Source organism: Agelaius tricolor, unplaced genomic scaffold, assembly GCF_023055355.1.
Source record: "Agelaius tricolor isolate 1412-34295 unplaced genomic scaffold, bAgeTri1.0.p SCAF_25, whole genome shotgun sequence".
Taxonomy (NCBI): Eukaryota; Metazoa; Chordata; class Aves; order Passeriformes; family Icteridae; genus Agelaius; species Agelaius tricolor.
In genome coordinates this window covers 5430526-5448639 of record NW_027269285.1, presented here as the reverse complement: position 1 = coordinate 5448639, position 18114 = coordinate 5430526, and the positions used below count along the sequence as shown (strand labels likewise).

The window sequence follows — 18114 nt, the reverse complement described above, 5'->3', positions numbered from 1 at the left end:
GAGCTAGGTCCGCTATATCTGAGTAGCGGTTCCCAAACCGGGGCAGGGTCCCCCTAAATCCGACTTGGTCTCCCCAAACCGAGCCCGGGGAGTCCCCCCTCAGCTGAGGGGCCGTGAGGGGGTCCCGGGGCCGCCAGGGCCGCGCATGCGCAGGCGGCGCTGCCCGCCAGGGGGCGTGGCCGCAGCCCCCGGCCCAGGAGGGAGGCGGCGGGAGCAAGATGGCGGCGCGAGTGCTGCTGCGGGGGAGCCTGGCGGGAGCGCCCGCCGTGCCGCGCCTGCAGCCCGGCGCCGGGCTGACCCTCAGGTGAGCCCTGAGGGGGGCGAGGCGGGCGGGACGGGGCCGCCCGGGGGGAGCCGCACGCGGAGCCGGCGCCGCCCGAGCCACCCGGAGCCCCGCCGCGCAGAGCGTCCCCTTGCCAGGCTGGAAATGGCGCCCCGCTGGCGGGGCAGCGGCCGGGCCTGGGGCGGGGAGTGCGAGGAGGCGCAGGGGTGTCCCTCAAGGTCACGGGCCGCAAGGCCGGCCCCTTCTTTCCCTCCTCCCAGTCCGCCCCTGGGTGGGAGCGTGGCCATGGCCGGGCCGGTGCCCGGGCTCGGGGGGCAGCGAGAGCCGTTCCCTGCACCGCCGCCTCAGCCCTGCATGGACACCCCCGCATGGAACACACGGAACCGGGCACCCCGCGACTTTCGGGGCGCCCTGCACACGTGCATTGCTGGCGTTTACATTCCTGGATGCTCGCTGGCCCTCCGGGATCGGGGCGTGCAGCCCAACTCCTCCGAGCAACAGGGTGCACAGCCAGCAGCGGATCCTGTCAGCACGCACAGCCCAAAACCTGCGTTTCCCCAGGGCTGGGCTGCCTGGCTGCACATCCCGACATCTTCCTGCCTTCACCGTTCACGGCCACTCGCAGGGAGTCACGGCTGGTGTTTCCATGTCCCCATGGGAGCTGGGATCTGCACCCCTCTGCCGGTGCCAGGGCGCACAGAGAGGCGCATCCCGCAAGGTTTGGGGTGCACACATGAGCATTTCTGTGTGCAGGGGTGACACACACACACGCAGAGCTCCTGGGGCGCCTCCCAGGTGTAGGAAGCAGGCACAGGGTGATGGAAACACGGGAATTCCCAAGCTGGGGTGGATCTGCACAGTTTTTCCTGCCTTTCTTTGAAACAGGCAAAGCTGCTGCTTTGAGCCTCAGAACGGGCAAAACTAAAAGCATTCCTGCAAGCAGCTGTTCAGGGAATATGTTGTGAGGTTTTATGTGCATGTTTTGAGGTTATTTTAGTTTCAAATAAACTTTGGTTAGACCACAGATCAAAAACTGTCAAATATAGACAAATTGGTTTTCTTACCCTTCCAGGCAGATTTGATTTACTACAGGATCTTAATACTTGACCAGGTGTGTCCCACCCTGTTATATTTTATGCTGAAGCAGGAGCTAAGTGTAAAGAAGTGTTTTCCCTTATATTTTTAATCTAATCTAAGCAAGCTGTTCAGTGTTAGCCTTTGTGTTCAGAGCCCAACCTTTGCAGCAAGAAAGCAAAGCCCACAGTTAATATTTGCAGCTTGAGAACTTGCTGCCAAAGACAAGCTGGTGCTCACAGCTGTTGAAAGACCTGAATTCAGTCCCTGTTCCTCCAGAGCTCATTTTGGGTACAGATTGCCCAAAGAATGGAACCAGTGATCAGTTCAGGGCTTCTTGGTTCAGTGATATTTTAGGATATTGATTAAAAATCAGGCCCTTGAATCTCAGTTTGGGTGCAGTGAGCATCTGCTTTAATAAACTCAGCCTGTTACCTTTGTTCTGTGTGAGGTGTATATTTAGTTGTGATTTGTTAATCAGTGCTCATGAGGAGCTTTACAGCTGCTGGGGAGAAGATTTTCCATAAATGTAAAGTATTACTCATGTCATTGCTTTGAAAATTAACCAGACCTCCAGGTTTAGGTGCAGTTGAACACTCAAATCATGAGATTCTCCTCACAGCAAAGAAATTTGCTTTTCAGAGTTATCCCTGTAGCTCCAGCTTACTCCTGCTGCTCATTAAGTTCACAAAAAGCATCAGGATTATTTATTTCTCTTTCCTCTTCAAAATTTGCTGCAAACAATGATCCTTGTAGATGAGTTTTCTAAATATTACTTTGCTAATTTTATTGAATAAAGGGAAGGGAATGGTTTAAAATGAGAATTTACAGGTCTGAGTATTGCAGGAGTGGGCTTGACTTCTGCCTCCTGGAGCCAGTGAAGGCTTCATTTAAAGGGAGCTTTTTGAAACAAAACCTTGAATTTCTGAGGTGGGGTTCACCCCTGAGCTCAGAGAAAGCTCCACTCCACAGCAGCCTTATCATGGAATGCCCTTCAAAGTGCTGCCCTCAGGAATAGCTGCTTGGCTTCCAGCACAGCCACATGTCCGTGTGTGTGCCCAGAGCAAGGGAGGCACCATTTTCAATAAACACACCAAGATTTAGACATTGTTTCTTCCTGCTGAAGGTCATTTCAGCTGTGGTTGTTGTTTCTCTGCTGTGAAATACTCTCCCTCTCCTCCATGCTGCTCCCATGGGCAGAACCAGGTCATTATGTTCTTTTCTGACACTGGGATTAAAAGGTGGATTGTTGTAAGGAACTGCTTTTGTGTAATACAGGTGTGTCCAGGGGGATGTTTTCCCAAAGGAAATTGAGATTTTTATTTCTCTATTTTTTTTTTTTTCCTGGTAGAAGGCTTTGGGCTGGAGATCCAGCTGTCTTCTGGATCCCTAAATCAGTAATTGAGGGTGAAAAGTTGACATCTGAGGCAGGAAAAGGCTGAATTTTCCAGCGTAGAAGTAAATATATGTTGTAAATATAAATACCACATTTAATATTTTAATTTCAGGAGAAGCTTGTGACAGAATTAATTTTTTTCACTGTGGCTACTATGAGGCTGTCAAAAAAAAGGCAAATTGAAGGAAGTGAAAGAAGCAAAACCATTTGAGCTTCTCAGACATTGTAGAGGATCAGTTAAATGCATCAGATTCCTTGTCCTGCTCATCTGGAAAAGAGGAATAATTCCTTTAACACATCACTTTAAACAGCACAGTTATCCCTTGGTCTGTGTGCTCTGGTGTAAAGGGAGATGACACTATTCTGAAAGTGCTCTTGGAGAAGCTGAATAAAGATTAGATAAGAAAAGAGAGTGAGAATCTTGTGTTTTGAGGCAAGGGAACGTGGATGTTGTGCAGAGAGCCTGGCTCTGAGCCCCTGTGTGTTGCTGGAATCTGGAACTGAAACGTTTCCTGGCTGGTTATTTCCTACCACTCATCTTCTTTCCCAAATTAGCCTTTCATGCTATTTTTCCTCTTGAAAGACATTTCCCTTTCCCTTTTGTAGAGCTGTCTTTAAGCAGCACAGGAACATATGGCAGTTCCTTTCCCTTTTACACTGTGCAGTTTTCTTTCTGCACCTTTTTTGCTCTTTTTCACTCCTGACTGTTTACACCAGGCCAGACCCAGCCCTGGGCAAAGACAGTGGCTTAAAAAGAGGAGAAATAGCAGCAGAGGCAGCCATTGCACAGGGAATTACCATGGACAATGTGCATCGTGGGAAATGGATTTGTTGGGAATTTTTAAAGTTTCATAGAAGATTTTATGTACATTAATTGTTACAGTGACAATGTTAATACCTTGTGTACTTTACACAGCAAATGATGAACAAGGCCACCAAAGAAGTTTTTTTCTGTTCAGGAGAGAGGGGGAAATGTGGGAAATGGATTTGTAGAGAATTCTCCAAGCCTGGCAGAAGGCTCACACAGTGTGTGCAGCTGTGTGCAAACTTGGAGATAAAAATGCTGACTTAGAAATGCCATAAAACAGAACAGACATTGCTGAGAGAGAAATGGAACCAGAAACAAGTTTTAAAGGATGGCCTTGCAAATCAGACAAGATACTTGGGAGAAATAAGCTATGAAAGATGCATTGGAGTGGGACCAAGGAAGGGTAATTTTAGATGACTGGCTTTAAGGCATTTCTAGCATGGTGTGGCTGAAGATGATAGGCCAAGCAATTTGTAATGTAATAAAAATTTTATAATACTTATATAATATGTAATTATAAAATTATAATGTAATTAAGCTTATAATGTAATTTAAAAACAGCTTCTGATTGTGATGACGTGAATTACAACATCATTATAACATAATATTATATTATAATATATGTTACTTATATATTTTAATATAGTTAATTATAACATCGTATTATAATATAGCATATTTTCTCACCCTTCACATGAGACAGAAAATAGAAAAAAAAATTTTAAAACATCTCTGGGTCAAAAAAAAAGCATAATCCCACAGTGGATAACTATGGGATGATAATCTCTGTGAAATGATAATCTCTAATGAATAGTGAAATAATATAATTATGTCTAAATATATTATATTATATTATATTATATTATATTATATTATATTATATTATATTATATTATATTACATTATATTACATTATATTACATTATATTGCATTATATTGCATTATATTGCATTATATTGTTATATTCTATTATATTATATTACTATATCACATTATTGTATTATTAATTGATTATGTGATGTTAAATTATTAATAATTAATTATCATTATAATCAATTATATAATTATATTTTATTATATTATTATGTTGTTGTATATAGTATATTAATTTTATATGATGAAAATATAATACAATATAATGTAATGTAATACAATATAATGTAATATAATATAATGTAATATAATTAATATAGTGCAATTATCAATCTCACTGGAGATGAGCCACCTTTGCCTTGCTGGGAGACAGTGGCAGGGCGGTTTCAGCAGTGTGTGGGTGTCCCTTGTGCCATCACAGTTTCTGGCTGTGCTGTGATCTCTGCCATGCAGAGCCATCAGTTCCTGCCTGTGCTCAGGGCTGTCGCTGTTCCTGCAGGGGGCTGGGCTCCTCAGCCCGCAGTGCCCGTGAGGACAGCTGGCTGAAATCGCTCTTTGTGCGCAAGGTGGACCCCAGGAAAGACGCCCACTCCAACCTGCTGGCCAAAAGAGAGACCAGCAGCCTGTACAAACTGCAGTGTGAGTGATGGCCCCGTGTCCTGTCCCTGTCCCTGTCCCTGCCTGTACAAACTGCAGTGTGAGTGATGGCCCTGTCCCCCTGTCCCTGTCTGTACAAACTGCAGTGTGAGTGATGGCCCTGTGTCCTGTCCCTGTCCCTGCCTGTACAAACTGCAGTGTGAGTGATGGCCCCGTGTCCTGTCCCTGTCCCTGCCTGTACAAACTGCAGTGTGAGTGATGGCCCCGTGTCCTGTCCCTGTCTGTACAAACTGCAGTGTGAGTGATGGCCCTGTCCCCCTGTCCCTGTCCCTGCCTGTACAAACTGCAGTGTGAGTGATGGCTCTGTGCTCCTGTCCCTGCCTGTACAAACTGCAGTGTGAGTGATGGCCCTGTGCCTCTGTCCCTGTCCCTGTCCCTGTCTGTACAAACTGCAGTGTGAGTGATGGCCCTGTTCCCCTGTCCCTGTCCCTGCCTGTACAAACTGCAGTGTGAGTGATGGCCCTGTCCCTGTCCCTGCCTGTACAAACTGCAGTGTGAGTGATGGCCCTGTGTCCTGGCCCTGTCCCTGTCCCTGCCTGTACAAACTGCAGTGTCAGTGATGGCCCTGTGCTCCTGGCCCTGCCTGTACAAACTGCAGTGTGAGTGATGGCCCTGTCCCCCTGTCCCTGTCTGTACAAACTGCAGTGTGAGTGATGGCCCTGTCCCTGTCCCTGTCCCTGCCTGTACAAACTGCAGTGTGAGTGATGGCCCTGTCCCTGTCCCTGTCCCTGCCTGTACAAACTGCAGTGTGAGTGATGGCCCTGGCCCCCTGTCCCTGTCCCTGCCTGTACAAACTGCAGTGTGAGTGATGGCCCTGTCCCCCTGGCCCTGTCCCTGTCCCTGTCCCTGTCCCTGCCTGTACAAACTGCAGTGTGAGTGATGGCCCTGGCCCCCTGTCCCTGTCCCTGCCTGTACAAACTGCAGTGTGAGTGATGGCCCTGTCCCCCTGGCCCTGTCCCTGTCCCTGTCCCTGCCTGTACAAACTGCAGTGTGAGTGATGGCCCTGTGCTCCTGTCCCTGCCTGTACAAACTGCAGTGTGAGTGATGGCCCTGTCCCTGTCCCTGTCCCTGTCCCTGCCTGTATAAATTGCAGTGTGAGTGATGGCTCTGAGCTCCCAGCCCCACTCCTGTCCCTGTCCCTGTCCCTGCCTGTCTCACGGCTCTCTTGTTGTTGTTGCAGTTCACAATGTCAAACCTGAATGTCTAGAGGCCTACAACAAGCTCTGGTAAGTGTGTGAGTTCTCTTTTCACCTTTTAGCCATTTTGATTTGGCAGATATTGTAGTTATATCTGAGTTATGTAGAGGGGAGGTGACAAAAATTCTCGTTTTTTAGGATTTGATATTAAATAGATCCTATGAAAGAGCCAAAAGTCCTGTGCTCAGTTCACCCCACCTCCCTCTTGGCATTGCCATTTCCTGAGCTGCAGTTGAGGATGATTCCTGTCCTGAGAGCTTTGGTGCCATTTGCTGGACCAGCTTTACCCCTTCCCTGAGTGATCTTAAAGTTCTGATCCCTGCAGGGAGAGGTGGAATGTTGGCATTCCCCCTGCAGCTGCCAGGTTCAGGATGGGTTTTATGTGCACACTGGAAGGAAAGAGAGATCACTGCTAAATAAAACTACACCAGTGTTAAACTCAGGTGTTAAAAACCCAGGGGTTGATTTCCTCTCAGCTCGTTTAGATCCCTCTGCACAAATCCTGCTGAGCCCAAGGAGTTACAGAAACCCTTGGATGGGGTTTGTGCATTGGGGTGATTCCCTCCAGAGGGAGAAGTACTGGGACAGCTTTCCCAAACAGTTCCAGCTTTAGGAATTGCTCACATTTGAAATTGACTGCTCTGAGAGTAAAACTGCAGAAATATTATTCCTTTTCTGCCTCCACAATCCCCCCTCTGGAGCCCTGTGTGTTCAAATTTGGGGCTGGAGTGAGCCTGGCAGCCAGCAGGGCTTTTCTCCCTGACAATACAAACATTCTCAGCATAATGACAATAATGACACCTTCCTGCAGCCAGCCCTGAGGTGTGAGCACAGCAGCTGGGCTGGAGGGGAGGAGGAAATCCCAGCTCCCAGGTCATGTCCTCAGCTCATCTCTCACCTCTTTGTTGGGCTGGATAACCCAGAACTTTTCTCCCTGCTGAAGAAGCATAAAAAGCTGCTAGAATAACATTCAATCAAGGTATTTTTAGCTCTTTTTTGTTTAAAAAATAGATACACAGTAAAGGACAATTTAGCATTCAGCCAGCTTGCTGTTTAAAAGCTGAATATAAACATGGCCAATTATGCAAGCCAGGGAATCACTTCTCTGCAGTATTTCATGAGCTGCCTGAATGCTGAGTGAGAGCAGAGATTTCTGTTTTCAAGGAAAGAGACAAACAGCAGAGAAAGAAACTGCTGACAGCAGCCAGATGAAATATCTGTGCTTGGATTGATTCTTTCCAAAGCAAATTGAAGCATTTCAGGCAAGGAGACAACTTGAATAAAGTAATAAACAAAATTAAGCCTCTCTGAACTTCCCTCCTGCCTCTCCCTAAAGAATAAAAAAGAACAGGTTAATTCTGTATCATATCAAAATGAGGATTAGTCATCATCATCATCATCAGGTATTCATAAATAATGTAATGAAGACAATTACAAGAATATTTCATGAATCACTGTGGTTTAGGAGCCCTTCTGAAGAATTAGGGACAGGTTTTTTAAAAAGATGTTCTGTGGGCATATTTTCTCTAATTTTCAACAATATATGGTAGAATTATGCAATAATCTCCCATTCCTCTTCAAAGCTGCCTTCCCAGGATCTCATTCTGCTTTGCAAAAAATGAACTATCCTTGAGAATATCCTTGGAGAGTCATTTTATCATATTATTTACACTGGCTACTGAGAAAACATCGAGGTACAAATTGGTGATGAGATTTGCTCAAGGTTGTCTGGAAAGTCAGTGGCAGAATCCAGAAGAAAACTCATCTCCAATGACTCCCAGCCCCAGCCCAGCCTACTTTTTATTCCTTGATCCTGTGCAGGGACTCTGCCTGTGAGCCAAACTGAGGAAGAAGGGTAATTATTCAGGGAAAAATAGAGAAGGCAGAGTTCAACCAGACTAATTGACTTATTCATCAAGGCACAGTGCAGGGAAAGCTGTCTTGACTGAGTCAGCAATCAGCAAAACTTAATTTCCTCATGCTAATGTGGGCCACTGCTAAAGTTTGAAAGAGTGTTGGAAATCCTGGGAAGAGTCAGACAGGAATTTTGTGTTGGAGGTGTTTCTAAGGCTGTCCCAGTGTTCATTAGTGGGTGAGTTGCCTCAAAGTAAGAGCACTTTCTGAAATCAAAAATCAATACTGTGAGCTACAGCCACTATTTCATTTATCAAATGATTTTTATTCATTCGGCTCAGCAGCTGTAACTGGTTTAGAAGAGTTTGTTTGCTTTCATATTTCTGAGTTGTTCTCCCCTGAGGGGAGCTTTTCCTCAAGCAAAGAAAAGCTTTTCCTCAGACAAATCACCCATGTAGGCTGAGTTTTCAGTGAGATATCCTGATATTTCTTTTCCTGATGTGTTGGATAACCTTTTAGACAGACATAATTGTTTAGATACACCTCATTTACTGCATCCAGAAATGCAGTAAATGTTATATATTATAGAAATGTTATAGATCTTTGTTATAAATTCTAAAAAAATGGTAACACTCACCTTAATTCTCCATGGGGGTGCAGCCACCTTCCCCCTGCATAACAGAATTTGCTGTTTCATCTTTCTCCTCTGCAAAATAAAGCTTGTGAACGTTCCTAGCATGATGCTGTGTTATACATTGATCAAGTGTGGCCTCCCTGAAGGCAATGCAACCCAGTGTCTGTGTGTTCCTTGTTTTCAAGTCAAGAGGTGCTGCCAAAGATTCATGAAGAGAAACACTACCCTTGTGCTCTGGTGGGGACTTGGAACACGTGGTACGGAGAGCAGGATCAGGCTGGTAGGAGATAGAAGTGCAACCCAATGTACACCCATGTGCTTGGCAGGTTTTCTTCTTCTGAAATCACCTCCCCTGTGTGCACTGAGCTGTTGTAAATGTGCACTGCTTGCTTTTTGTGCTGGGTTGGACAGCAGAGCATTCATCCCTTCGGTTTTGTCTCCTTGTTGATGTGTTTTCATGTTTTCCAGGTGGTGGTGGTTGGTAAAAATTAAAGAGGTTTTGGGGATATATTTGTAAACTACACTCCTGTGGGAACCTGAATATTTATGGGTGACTCTTGCAAAGGCAGAGTTTGTCCCTCCTTGGGCACTATAAAAGCTTTGCTCAGCCTTTCAGGCTGTAATTGCTCTATGATAATAAATTGCAAATCATTCCAAACCATCTGCACTGTAAACTTCACATTAAACTTTACTGGGGGAAAGTAAAAATCTTTCTGTTCATGTTCATACAAGGATACTGCCTAACTATGAAAACAAACTGGAGCTAGACATGGCTGAAGAGCTGCTACAGAGGTAACTCCAAAGAGCCCAGTGCAGAGAGAAAACCTGAAAAACTCCCTGGGAATTGGAAGGAATGGGAAGCCACAGATCCAAATCCATAGAGGTTCTGTGAGAGCTGTGCCAGGCTCAGTGCTGGGGCTTCCTAATTCAAAAAATCAACTCCTGCACACAGCAATTCTCCCTGCACTGCCAGCATATTGCAGTATTGACACTGAACAAATGCAGACAATTAACAGCAGATGAACCAAACCATGTCTGAGACCAAGCCTGGAAGCTGAAGGGGAATTGGGGAATGAGGACAATTGAAATGGGAATTCCTCAGGCAGGTCCCAGTGGCTGCTTTTGGAACACATGAACACAGGCTGGGTTTGTCACTGCATCCCCAGCCTGCTTTGGAAATGTTCTTGCAGCACTGGAATAAAGCAGATTGTGGGGTTTGACTTGTTATTGTTTACACTGGCTAGTGAGAAAATATCAACATAATGAGAGAATGAACAATAATAATGAATGATGAGTGTTCAGTGCTGGGTTAATATCAGGTGGATCCATCAAATCTGCCCTGGGGGTGAGGCAGCAGGAGCAGCAGGAGAAATCTGCTCTCCCATCAGCCTGGGGAAAAGGCACAGAGCTGCTCAAGAGGGCAGAAAATAGGTTTTATTTTCTGTGAGGTGAAATTATTGCCTTGCTATACTAAATGCTTGTAAATACATAGTTGAGTGATTTATTAAAGGGCTTTATTCTGATTTATTAAAGAGTGAATACTTTGAAAAAATTTAGATACAAACATAGATACTGGAATTGTTTTTATAGGGGAAATCCCAGCAAATATTCAGCTTTCTTCTGCTTTTATTCATGTTGAGCTCAGAAATAACATTTGCATCATTTTTTCATGTGCTACAGAAAGTGTCTTGCTTGTGTGCTGGAGTAATTTACTGAACTGAAAATCTGCCCCTCTGCTGCTCTTAGATGAAATTGGTACAAAGCACAATTTTGGAACTAAGTCATCCTCTTCAGCTGAATCTTAATTTCAATCACAGTCATGACAATTCATCACACCTTACTAGCATGGCAGCAAAAAGGCCTTGCAGAAATTCCTCTGTTACCCTCAGAGTGAATTGCAGAATTTTCCAAGAGAACCCCTTTCAAAAAGCAGATGATTCCATGATCCCTAAAATAATCCAATGTGATTTTCATTAATGAAAATCTATTTTCAAACCTGCTGCCTGGTTTCTATTTTTGTGTAATTTTGTAGTGTGAAGAGCATTTTATACTGTGATTTTTCCATAAGATTTACCATCTTCAGGTCTGGGACATGCCTGAAAAAACTGAAATTTTCTCTGTTTCAGTTCATTTGTGGAGATATGAGGGAGGTTACCCAGCTCTCAATGAGGTCATGAGCAAACTTCGTCAAAATAAGGTAAAAAATGCCAATTTTGTTTCTCAGAAAAGAGCAAAGAACAGGCAGAACAATTTAAAAAAAAAGCAGATTTAGATACCAAAGTGTCTCCTCCCTTCCTGTACAAGCCCAGAAACCTCTTGGAGAAAGGATTTATTGTCACATTAATGTTTCATTCCTGAATACTTCCCTTGTAAATCCTTGGAATTCTCAAATTCACCAGAGAGAATTCAGATTCCTTTCAGCATTTCACTGTCCCACAACCCTGATAGCATTAAAAAAAACCCAACAATTTAAGGCACATCTGGTGTCCTGCTGTTTGTTGTTGCAGAATTTGACCCATTTTAGCACATTCTTTTTTTAGGAATTCACAGAATTCCGGAAGGAGAGGGGCAACATGCTCCTGTCCCGTAAGAACCAGCTCCTGCTGGAGTTCAGCTTCTGGAATGAGCCAGTTCCCAGGGATGGCCCTAATATTTATGAACTGAGATCCTACCAACTCAGAGTAAGTCCAGATTTGATTTCTTTTCTGATTTTTGAAGTTTTGTGCTGTCCTAAAAGCTTTGGGAAGGTTTTTATGGCAAACAGAGCTTATAAAAATCTGATTTTTATCCAGGGTGGTGCCTGAGCCAGGGCTGCTCTCAGGGTGTGGGGTCTGAGGTGAGGGCAGGCCCCAACAAGATCCTGAGTTCTGCAGGGCTGAAACCCTGTGGGTGCTTTGAGGGATGCTTCAGAGATGACTCAGAGGTGGTAAACAAAGCAATTAGAGATTATTTGAATATTCTTATCACTCCCAGGAAGGGGTTGTGTCAATACAGGCTGGTTTCCATACAGAAAGGGTGTGAAAATGGTATAATATTTTATTTTCAACTGCAGCTTTAACAGTGTGTTCTGTTTCTGCAGCCTGGAACAATGATTGAATGGGGCAATTACTGGTAAGTGTTAATTAATTAAGGTAAGTGTTGCCTTCAGCCCTGGTTGGAAAAAGCAGCACAGGAGGTGCCAGGGTGGCACCAAAGCCACCAAACCCCCAGTCCAGGGGCTGCTGCTGCACTTGCAGCCCTGCTCAGGCAGTCCTGTGACCCTCTGAGGGGAAAACAGCAATTTTGTGCACAAACAACCTCTGGGGTTGGGCTTTGCTCCCCAAAACCCTTTTAGTTTGCTGCAAAAACCTGGGTTTTCAGCAGAAAGCTGCTTGGGAAGAGTGGCAGCTCTGCTGGGAGGCTTGGTTCATCCTTCCCAAACCACTTCAGCTGGAATCCTGGCTCTTTGAGCTTTCAAAGTCAAGTTACTTCTGAAAAGCTGCTGACAGCACATTGGTATTTTAATAGATGGGTTAGAAGTATTTGAGAGAGTTTTCTATTGATTGTATGCTTGTGGGTTTGTCTTATTTTTAACCAGTGTAAGTTTATTTCAATTTACACTCACTGTCCTTGCAGTTCTAGTGGTTGATAGTTAAACAATTTGAAGTATTTTCAATTATTTGGACAAAGGTGAGGAGTTAGATTTTCAGCCTTGTCATTGATATAATTTTTTTCAATTACAGTCATTTGAACAAATTGAATTTAGATTTTTTTTTTTTATAAAATAGGCACATCTCTACTGGTAGAAAATCTGTTTTATAAGATACAACAAGGGAAATATTTATCTTAATTTATGCAAAGATCTGCATGAATAAAAAGTCGTATTCCACTACCACAAAATCTGTGGAAAATTAATGTGGCAAAGCTGACATGACTAAAACTTAAAGATTTAGTGATAAAACCTTCTATAAAGGTTAACTGGTTAACTATAAAGGTTAACTGCTGGATTTCACTGTCCCAGCAATTCTCTTTGTCCTGAGTTTGGCTGTAAAAAAGATTAATGCAAAATTTAGTGAAAATGTAGCCTTCAGTTTTAATGCATCCTAACAGGACACAGAAGTAAATCTTAATTATTTAGTGTTGGAAACGAGCATGCTGCAGCTTTTTTCCTCACTTTTAATTGCTGAAATGCACAAAAAAATGCAGTTTACCGTTCCAGCTTCTCTTCCAGTCTGTTTTTTCCCATTTTCCAGTGTTTTTCCCCATTTTCCCTGATGTCCCAACAACTATCTTTATCCTGACTTTGGTTGAAAAAATTAATACAAAATTTAGTGAAAATATGGCCTCCAGTTTTAATGCATCCTAACAAGACACAGAAGTAAATCTTAATTATTTAGTGCTGAAAACGAGCATGCTGCAGCTTTTTCCTCACTTTGAATTGGTAAAATACCCAGTACATGGAGTTTACCATTCCAGCTTCTCTTCCAGTCTGTTTTTTCCCATTTTCCAATGGTTTTTCCCCATTTTCCCTGATGTCCCAACAACTATCTTTATCCTGACTTTGGTTGAAAAATTATTAATACAAAATTTAGTGAAAATATGGCCTCCAATTTTAATGTATCCTAACAAGACACAGAGGTAAATCTTAATTATTTAGTGCTGAACACGAGCATGCTGCAGCTTTTTCCTCACTTGGAATTGCTGAAATGCCCAAAAAAATGCAGTTTACCATTCCAGCTTCTCTTCCAGTCTGTTTTTTCCCATTTTCCAGTGTTTTTCCCCATTTTCCCTGATGTCCCAACAATTATCTTTATCCTGACTTTGGTTGAAAAAATTAATACAAAATTTAGTGAAAATATGGCCTCCAGTTTTAATGCATCCTAACAAGACACAGAGGTAAATCTTAATTATTTAGTGCTGAAAACGAGCATGCTGCAGCTTTTTCCTCACTTTGAATTGGTAAAATACCCAGTACATGGAGTTTACCATTCCAGCTTCTCTTCCAGTCTGTTTTTTCCCATTTTCCAATGGTTTTTCCCCATTTTCCCTGATGTCCCAACAACTATCTTTATCCTGACTTTGGTTGAAAAATTATTAATACAAAATTTAGTGAAAATATGGCCTCCAATTTTAATGTATCCTAACAAGACACAGAGGTAAATCTTAATTATTTAGTGCTGAACACGAGCATGCTGCAGCTTTTTCCTCACTTTGAATTGCTGAAATGCCCAGTACATGGAGTTTACCATTCCAGCTTCCCTCCCAGTCTGTTTTTTTCCCATTTTCCAGTGTTTTTTCCCCATTTTCCCTGATGTCCCAACAATTCTCTTTATCCTGACTTTGGTTGAAAAAATGATGAATACAAAATTTAGTGAGAATGTAGCCTCCACTTTTAATTTTCCTTAGTGCTGAACACGAGCATGCTGCAGCTTTTTCCTCACTTGGAATTGCTGAAATGCCCAGTACATGGAGTTTACCATTCCAGCTTCCCTCCCAATCTGGTTTTTTCCCATTTTCCAGTGTTTTCCCCCATTTTCCCTGATTTCCTGCCCAGGTGTGCAGGCTCTGATGTCTCCTTGCTCCCTGCAGGGCTCGTGCCATTCGCTTCAGACAGGACAGCAATGAAGCAGTTGGGGGATTTTTCTCCCAGATTGGACAGCTCTACATGGTCCATCACCTTTGGGGTAAATTCCTCTTTCTGCTTTCTTCTCCCACTGAGCCAACCCAATCACTTTGCCCAGGAGGAAACAGTTTTACAAAAGTTGGACAAATATTTTTACAAAAGGCAAGGGAAATGTCTTAAAAGTTGGGTTTTAAAGTTTTTTTTTTAATTATTTTCCCAATTTTTTAATTTCTTAATTTGCTGATTAAAAAAAAAAAATTGTGTAGATAAATTTATTCTTCACCAAGCAAGAAATGATTATTTCCTGTTTTGTTCTGTTTTCCCCCCAGTTTCTGCTGTCCCTTTCTCATTAGGAGCTCAGTGTTTGCTCTCAGTCCCACAGCCATGACTCTGCTGTCCCAACCCATGCTGAAATCAGCTTTTTTTACAGTTTCATTTCAAACCTCACATTCACCACACCTGCAGAAAGCAAAATCAGGCATTTATTTCCATTCCTGCATGGGGGTGTTTTGGCTCTCTCTGTACATTCATACTCATAAACACCTTAGGATTGTTTCAACTTGAAAAACAAGAATTTGTTAGAAATTACTCAGGTTGGGTTTTTTTTTTTCATATCCCAACCATCCAGAATTTTAGATTTCAGCAATCTGGCAGCCCTCATGTGCCCCTGCTTTATCTTACCTGTGCCCAGGCATTTTCTGTCTTCCCCAGCTCCTTCTTTTTCTGCTGCTCTGGGAGCTTTTCCTCCTGGCAGAGAACTCCTGATTTTTTATTTTTTTTTTCCTTCCTGCTTTTCCCAGCCTCCTAATTCCTCCTTGGGATTATTTTAAGGAATCTCTTCCTGTTCAGGAGGGAAAGGAGTCACTTTGTGCTTGTTTTCCCAGCTTACAAAGACCTGCAAACCAGGGAAGATATAAGGAATGCAGCGTGGCATAAACCTGGCTGGGATGAACTGGTTTATTACACAGGTAACCCATTAACTCCTCTGGAATGCTGGGGGCAGACTTTGGGCTTTGTGCCACCCTCTCTGCTCCTCAGAACATCCCACTGGCAGAAAAAGTTTTGTATCTCAGGGGGAAATGTGGGTCTGGGTCAGTTTTTAGTCTGTAAAGGAGCAGAGGGGTGTTGCACTGAGCTGTAAAGTGAATTTTGTAGCTGGTTGTACATGGAAAAGTTGCCCAAGTGCTAAAAAATTGCTGCGTTAATGCTGAATTTTTAGAGCAGCATTTCTGTGGAATGTGAAAGAACAGATTTATGTAAATGCTTGTCCAAAGATTTAAGGAGCCAGGAGTGAAATTTAGCTTGATATTAAATGATTACTCCTGATATTTAATGAAATACAGGAGCCTTGTTAAATGCATTGCTGGGAAAAGGGAATTTAGACTTGGGAACAAGAAGCCAGGAGATCTTTGAGATCAAAGAAAGCTGTCACAGCAGAGCTCCCAGAAGTGTGCCAAGATGTCAGATTTGGGCTCCATGGGGCACATTGCAAAGCAAGTTACACCACAAAAATGTAGGATCACTTCCATTTTGGTGGGAAAATGGAAATATTTGTCTTCAAATGAGCAGAGAGATGATACTAAAATCATTTTTTTCCCACAACCACCATGCTGGAGGGATGATTGCTGAATGTGCTGAACTCTGTCAGTGAAATTCAAAGCTCTCTCCATTTTTTTCAGTGCCCCTTATTCAGGAGATGGAGTCCAGAATCATGATACCCTTGAAGATTTCTCCACTTCAGTAAAGTCACTGATTTTCTTGTGCCTACATAGATGAAGTGACAAGTATTTGTCTTAATTTATGGTATACACTGTATATCATAGTCTGAAATATAAAAGTACTGTATTGAGCTTATAAAAGAGACCTCTTTTCTTCAGAACCCACCACCTTCTGCTCTTAGGGGAAAAAAACAAAAACAAAAACAACAACAAGACTGTGATTAAAAGGTTGGTGAATTGAAAACAAGTCCAGATCTGTGGGCCAGGTGCCCAGGGAATGTGTGACCTGCAGGATTGGAAATCTCCTGCTCCACAGGCACTGCCCAGAGCTCAGGAGCAGCATTGCTGTGAGCATTTCATGACTGCAGCTCTCCACAACAAACGTGGGAGTGAAATCAGAAGCTCTGGAGAAAGGAGAATTTCATTTTGAGTTGTGAAACCAGCAGCTCTGGGGTTGCTGTGAAATCACCCCTGGCTGCTGGAGCAGGCCTGAAAGCAGCAGATCCCCACCTGCAAGCAGGCAGTCATTAATTTGGGACAAGGCTGTGTGGCAGGGGATGCTTTGGGACAGCAGGGGCACTGCAGGGTCTCTGAGCACACACCTGAGTGCAGCCTCCCCTGGAATGGATCCCGGGCAGGGTGAGCCACGCTCCCCCCCAGACACTGCCTGAACACCCTGCAGGGAACCAACCCACCCCAAAGCATTTCCCTCCCCAAACAGCTCCAAACTCTGGGAAAAGGGGTTGAATTTAATAAGCAGTGCTGGTTCAGCCTCAGAGGGGGGCTGCAGTCCCCGTGGCTGGGTTGGTGTGTGAAGCTGGGCATGGCATTTCTGTGTACCATGGTGTCCAGTTCTGTTTTGGTTTCACTTTTAGGCTAGAATGTATCCACACTTTTTGGTGTCTGCAACGATGTGAACATCCTGTAAGTGACAATAATATTCTCTCTCTCTCTCTCTCAAGTGGCTCCAAGAATCAGTGTAACATACTGAATGTACAAATCAGTTCTGAATGTCCAGTTTGTACATTTCAAGAAGTTTTCAGGAAGAACATATCAGTCAATAAAAACCTTTTAATTTTCACCTTTTGCTGGAATCTCCTATGTATTGCAACACTTGTGTTTTCTCTCCTCTTGCAGTGTTAAGTCTGGAAAATTGAGAATATTTCAGCTTCATTAACCAATATCACTTCTCTGGGTTGGGGACAGCATTTCCAATTTTCTGCTGTCCTTCTCCAAAGTGAATTTACAATTTCTCCATCACATCCCATTCTGCTGAGTGTCCTGTGATGATAAATACAAAACACTTTTCCTTTTGGTTTTTCTCCACAAATGATGATGCTTCATTTTTCAGGTGTGGTTTCTTTCCTACTTGCACTCGTGCCTCCCCTTGAGTTTCCCCTTGAACAAAGTCAATATTTGATCTGGTTCTTGTCTGGTTTTATATTTTCCTCCTGTTGCCAAGTGGGGATGGGATTTTACTGAGGCACATTCTGTGCTGTATCAGCTTGAAGTTGCTCAGTGGGCCAAGGAAATCATTTGAGCTGATCCTCCTTGTAAGTCAGCCCTGAGCACTGATAGCACCTGGGGCTGCCATTTTATCTGATTTTTGGGGCTGCTCTTCAGCTGCAGAAGGAAAAAAGGGATTCCAATATCACCTTCCAGTCCCTTTGATCTCTCCCAGATCTCTTTTCCCTGGAGAATTGTCCTTGTAACTCCCACCCAGCAAACCCAGCCAGAGACAAACAGCAGAAAACCATTTTTGGAGCCCCAGGATTGTGTTCTGATGCTCTCCATGTGTTTTACCTTCACCAGGAATTCAATTCTGCCTGGCACAGCTCTTGTTGTCCAAAGACCACAAAGTTTTGCCTGGGTGAGGAATCAGAGGAGTAACTGGGTGTCCTGTGGGGTGGGATCACAGAGTGCAGGTCCCTCACCCACTGCCAGGGTCTGAATTCCCCCTGCAATTCTGCATTCCCCTGCCCTGAGGTGTTAGGGATGAGCCTCCCCTCATTCTGAGC

At 43.8% G+C, this 18114-nt stretch overlaps 1 protein-coding gene across 1 annotated transcript; it reads left to right on the top strand.

Annotated features, from left to right (window-relative positions):
* Positions 1-157: 157 nt before the first annotated feature.
* Positions 158-17177, top strand: NIPSNAP2 (nipsnap homolog 2). Its single transcript, XM_071447570.1, has 10 exons — positions 158-304; positions 4935-5074; positions 6273-6318; positions 8962-9056; positions 10903-10973; positions 11317-11457; positions 11856-11887; positions 14345-14439; positions 15263-15346; positions 16058-17177. Exons 1-10 carry the CDS (start codon positions 219-221, stop codon positions 16120-16122), a joined length of 855 nt encoding a protein of 284 aa, XP_071303671.1. The 5' UTR covers positions 158-218; the 3' UTR covers positions 16123-17177.
* Positions 17178-18114: the final 937 nt, after the last annotated feature.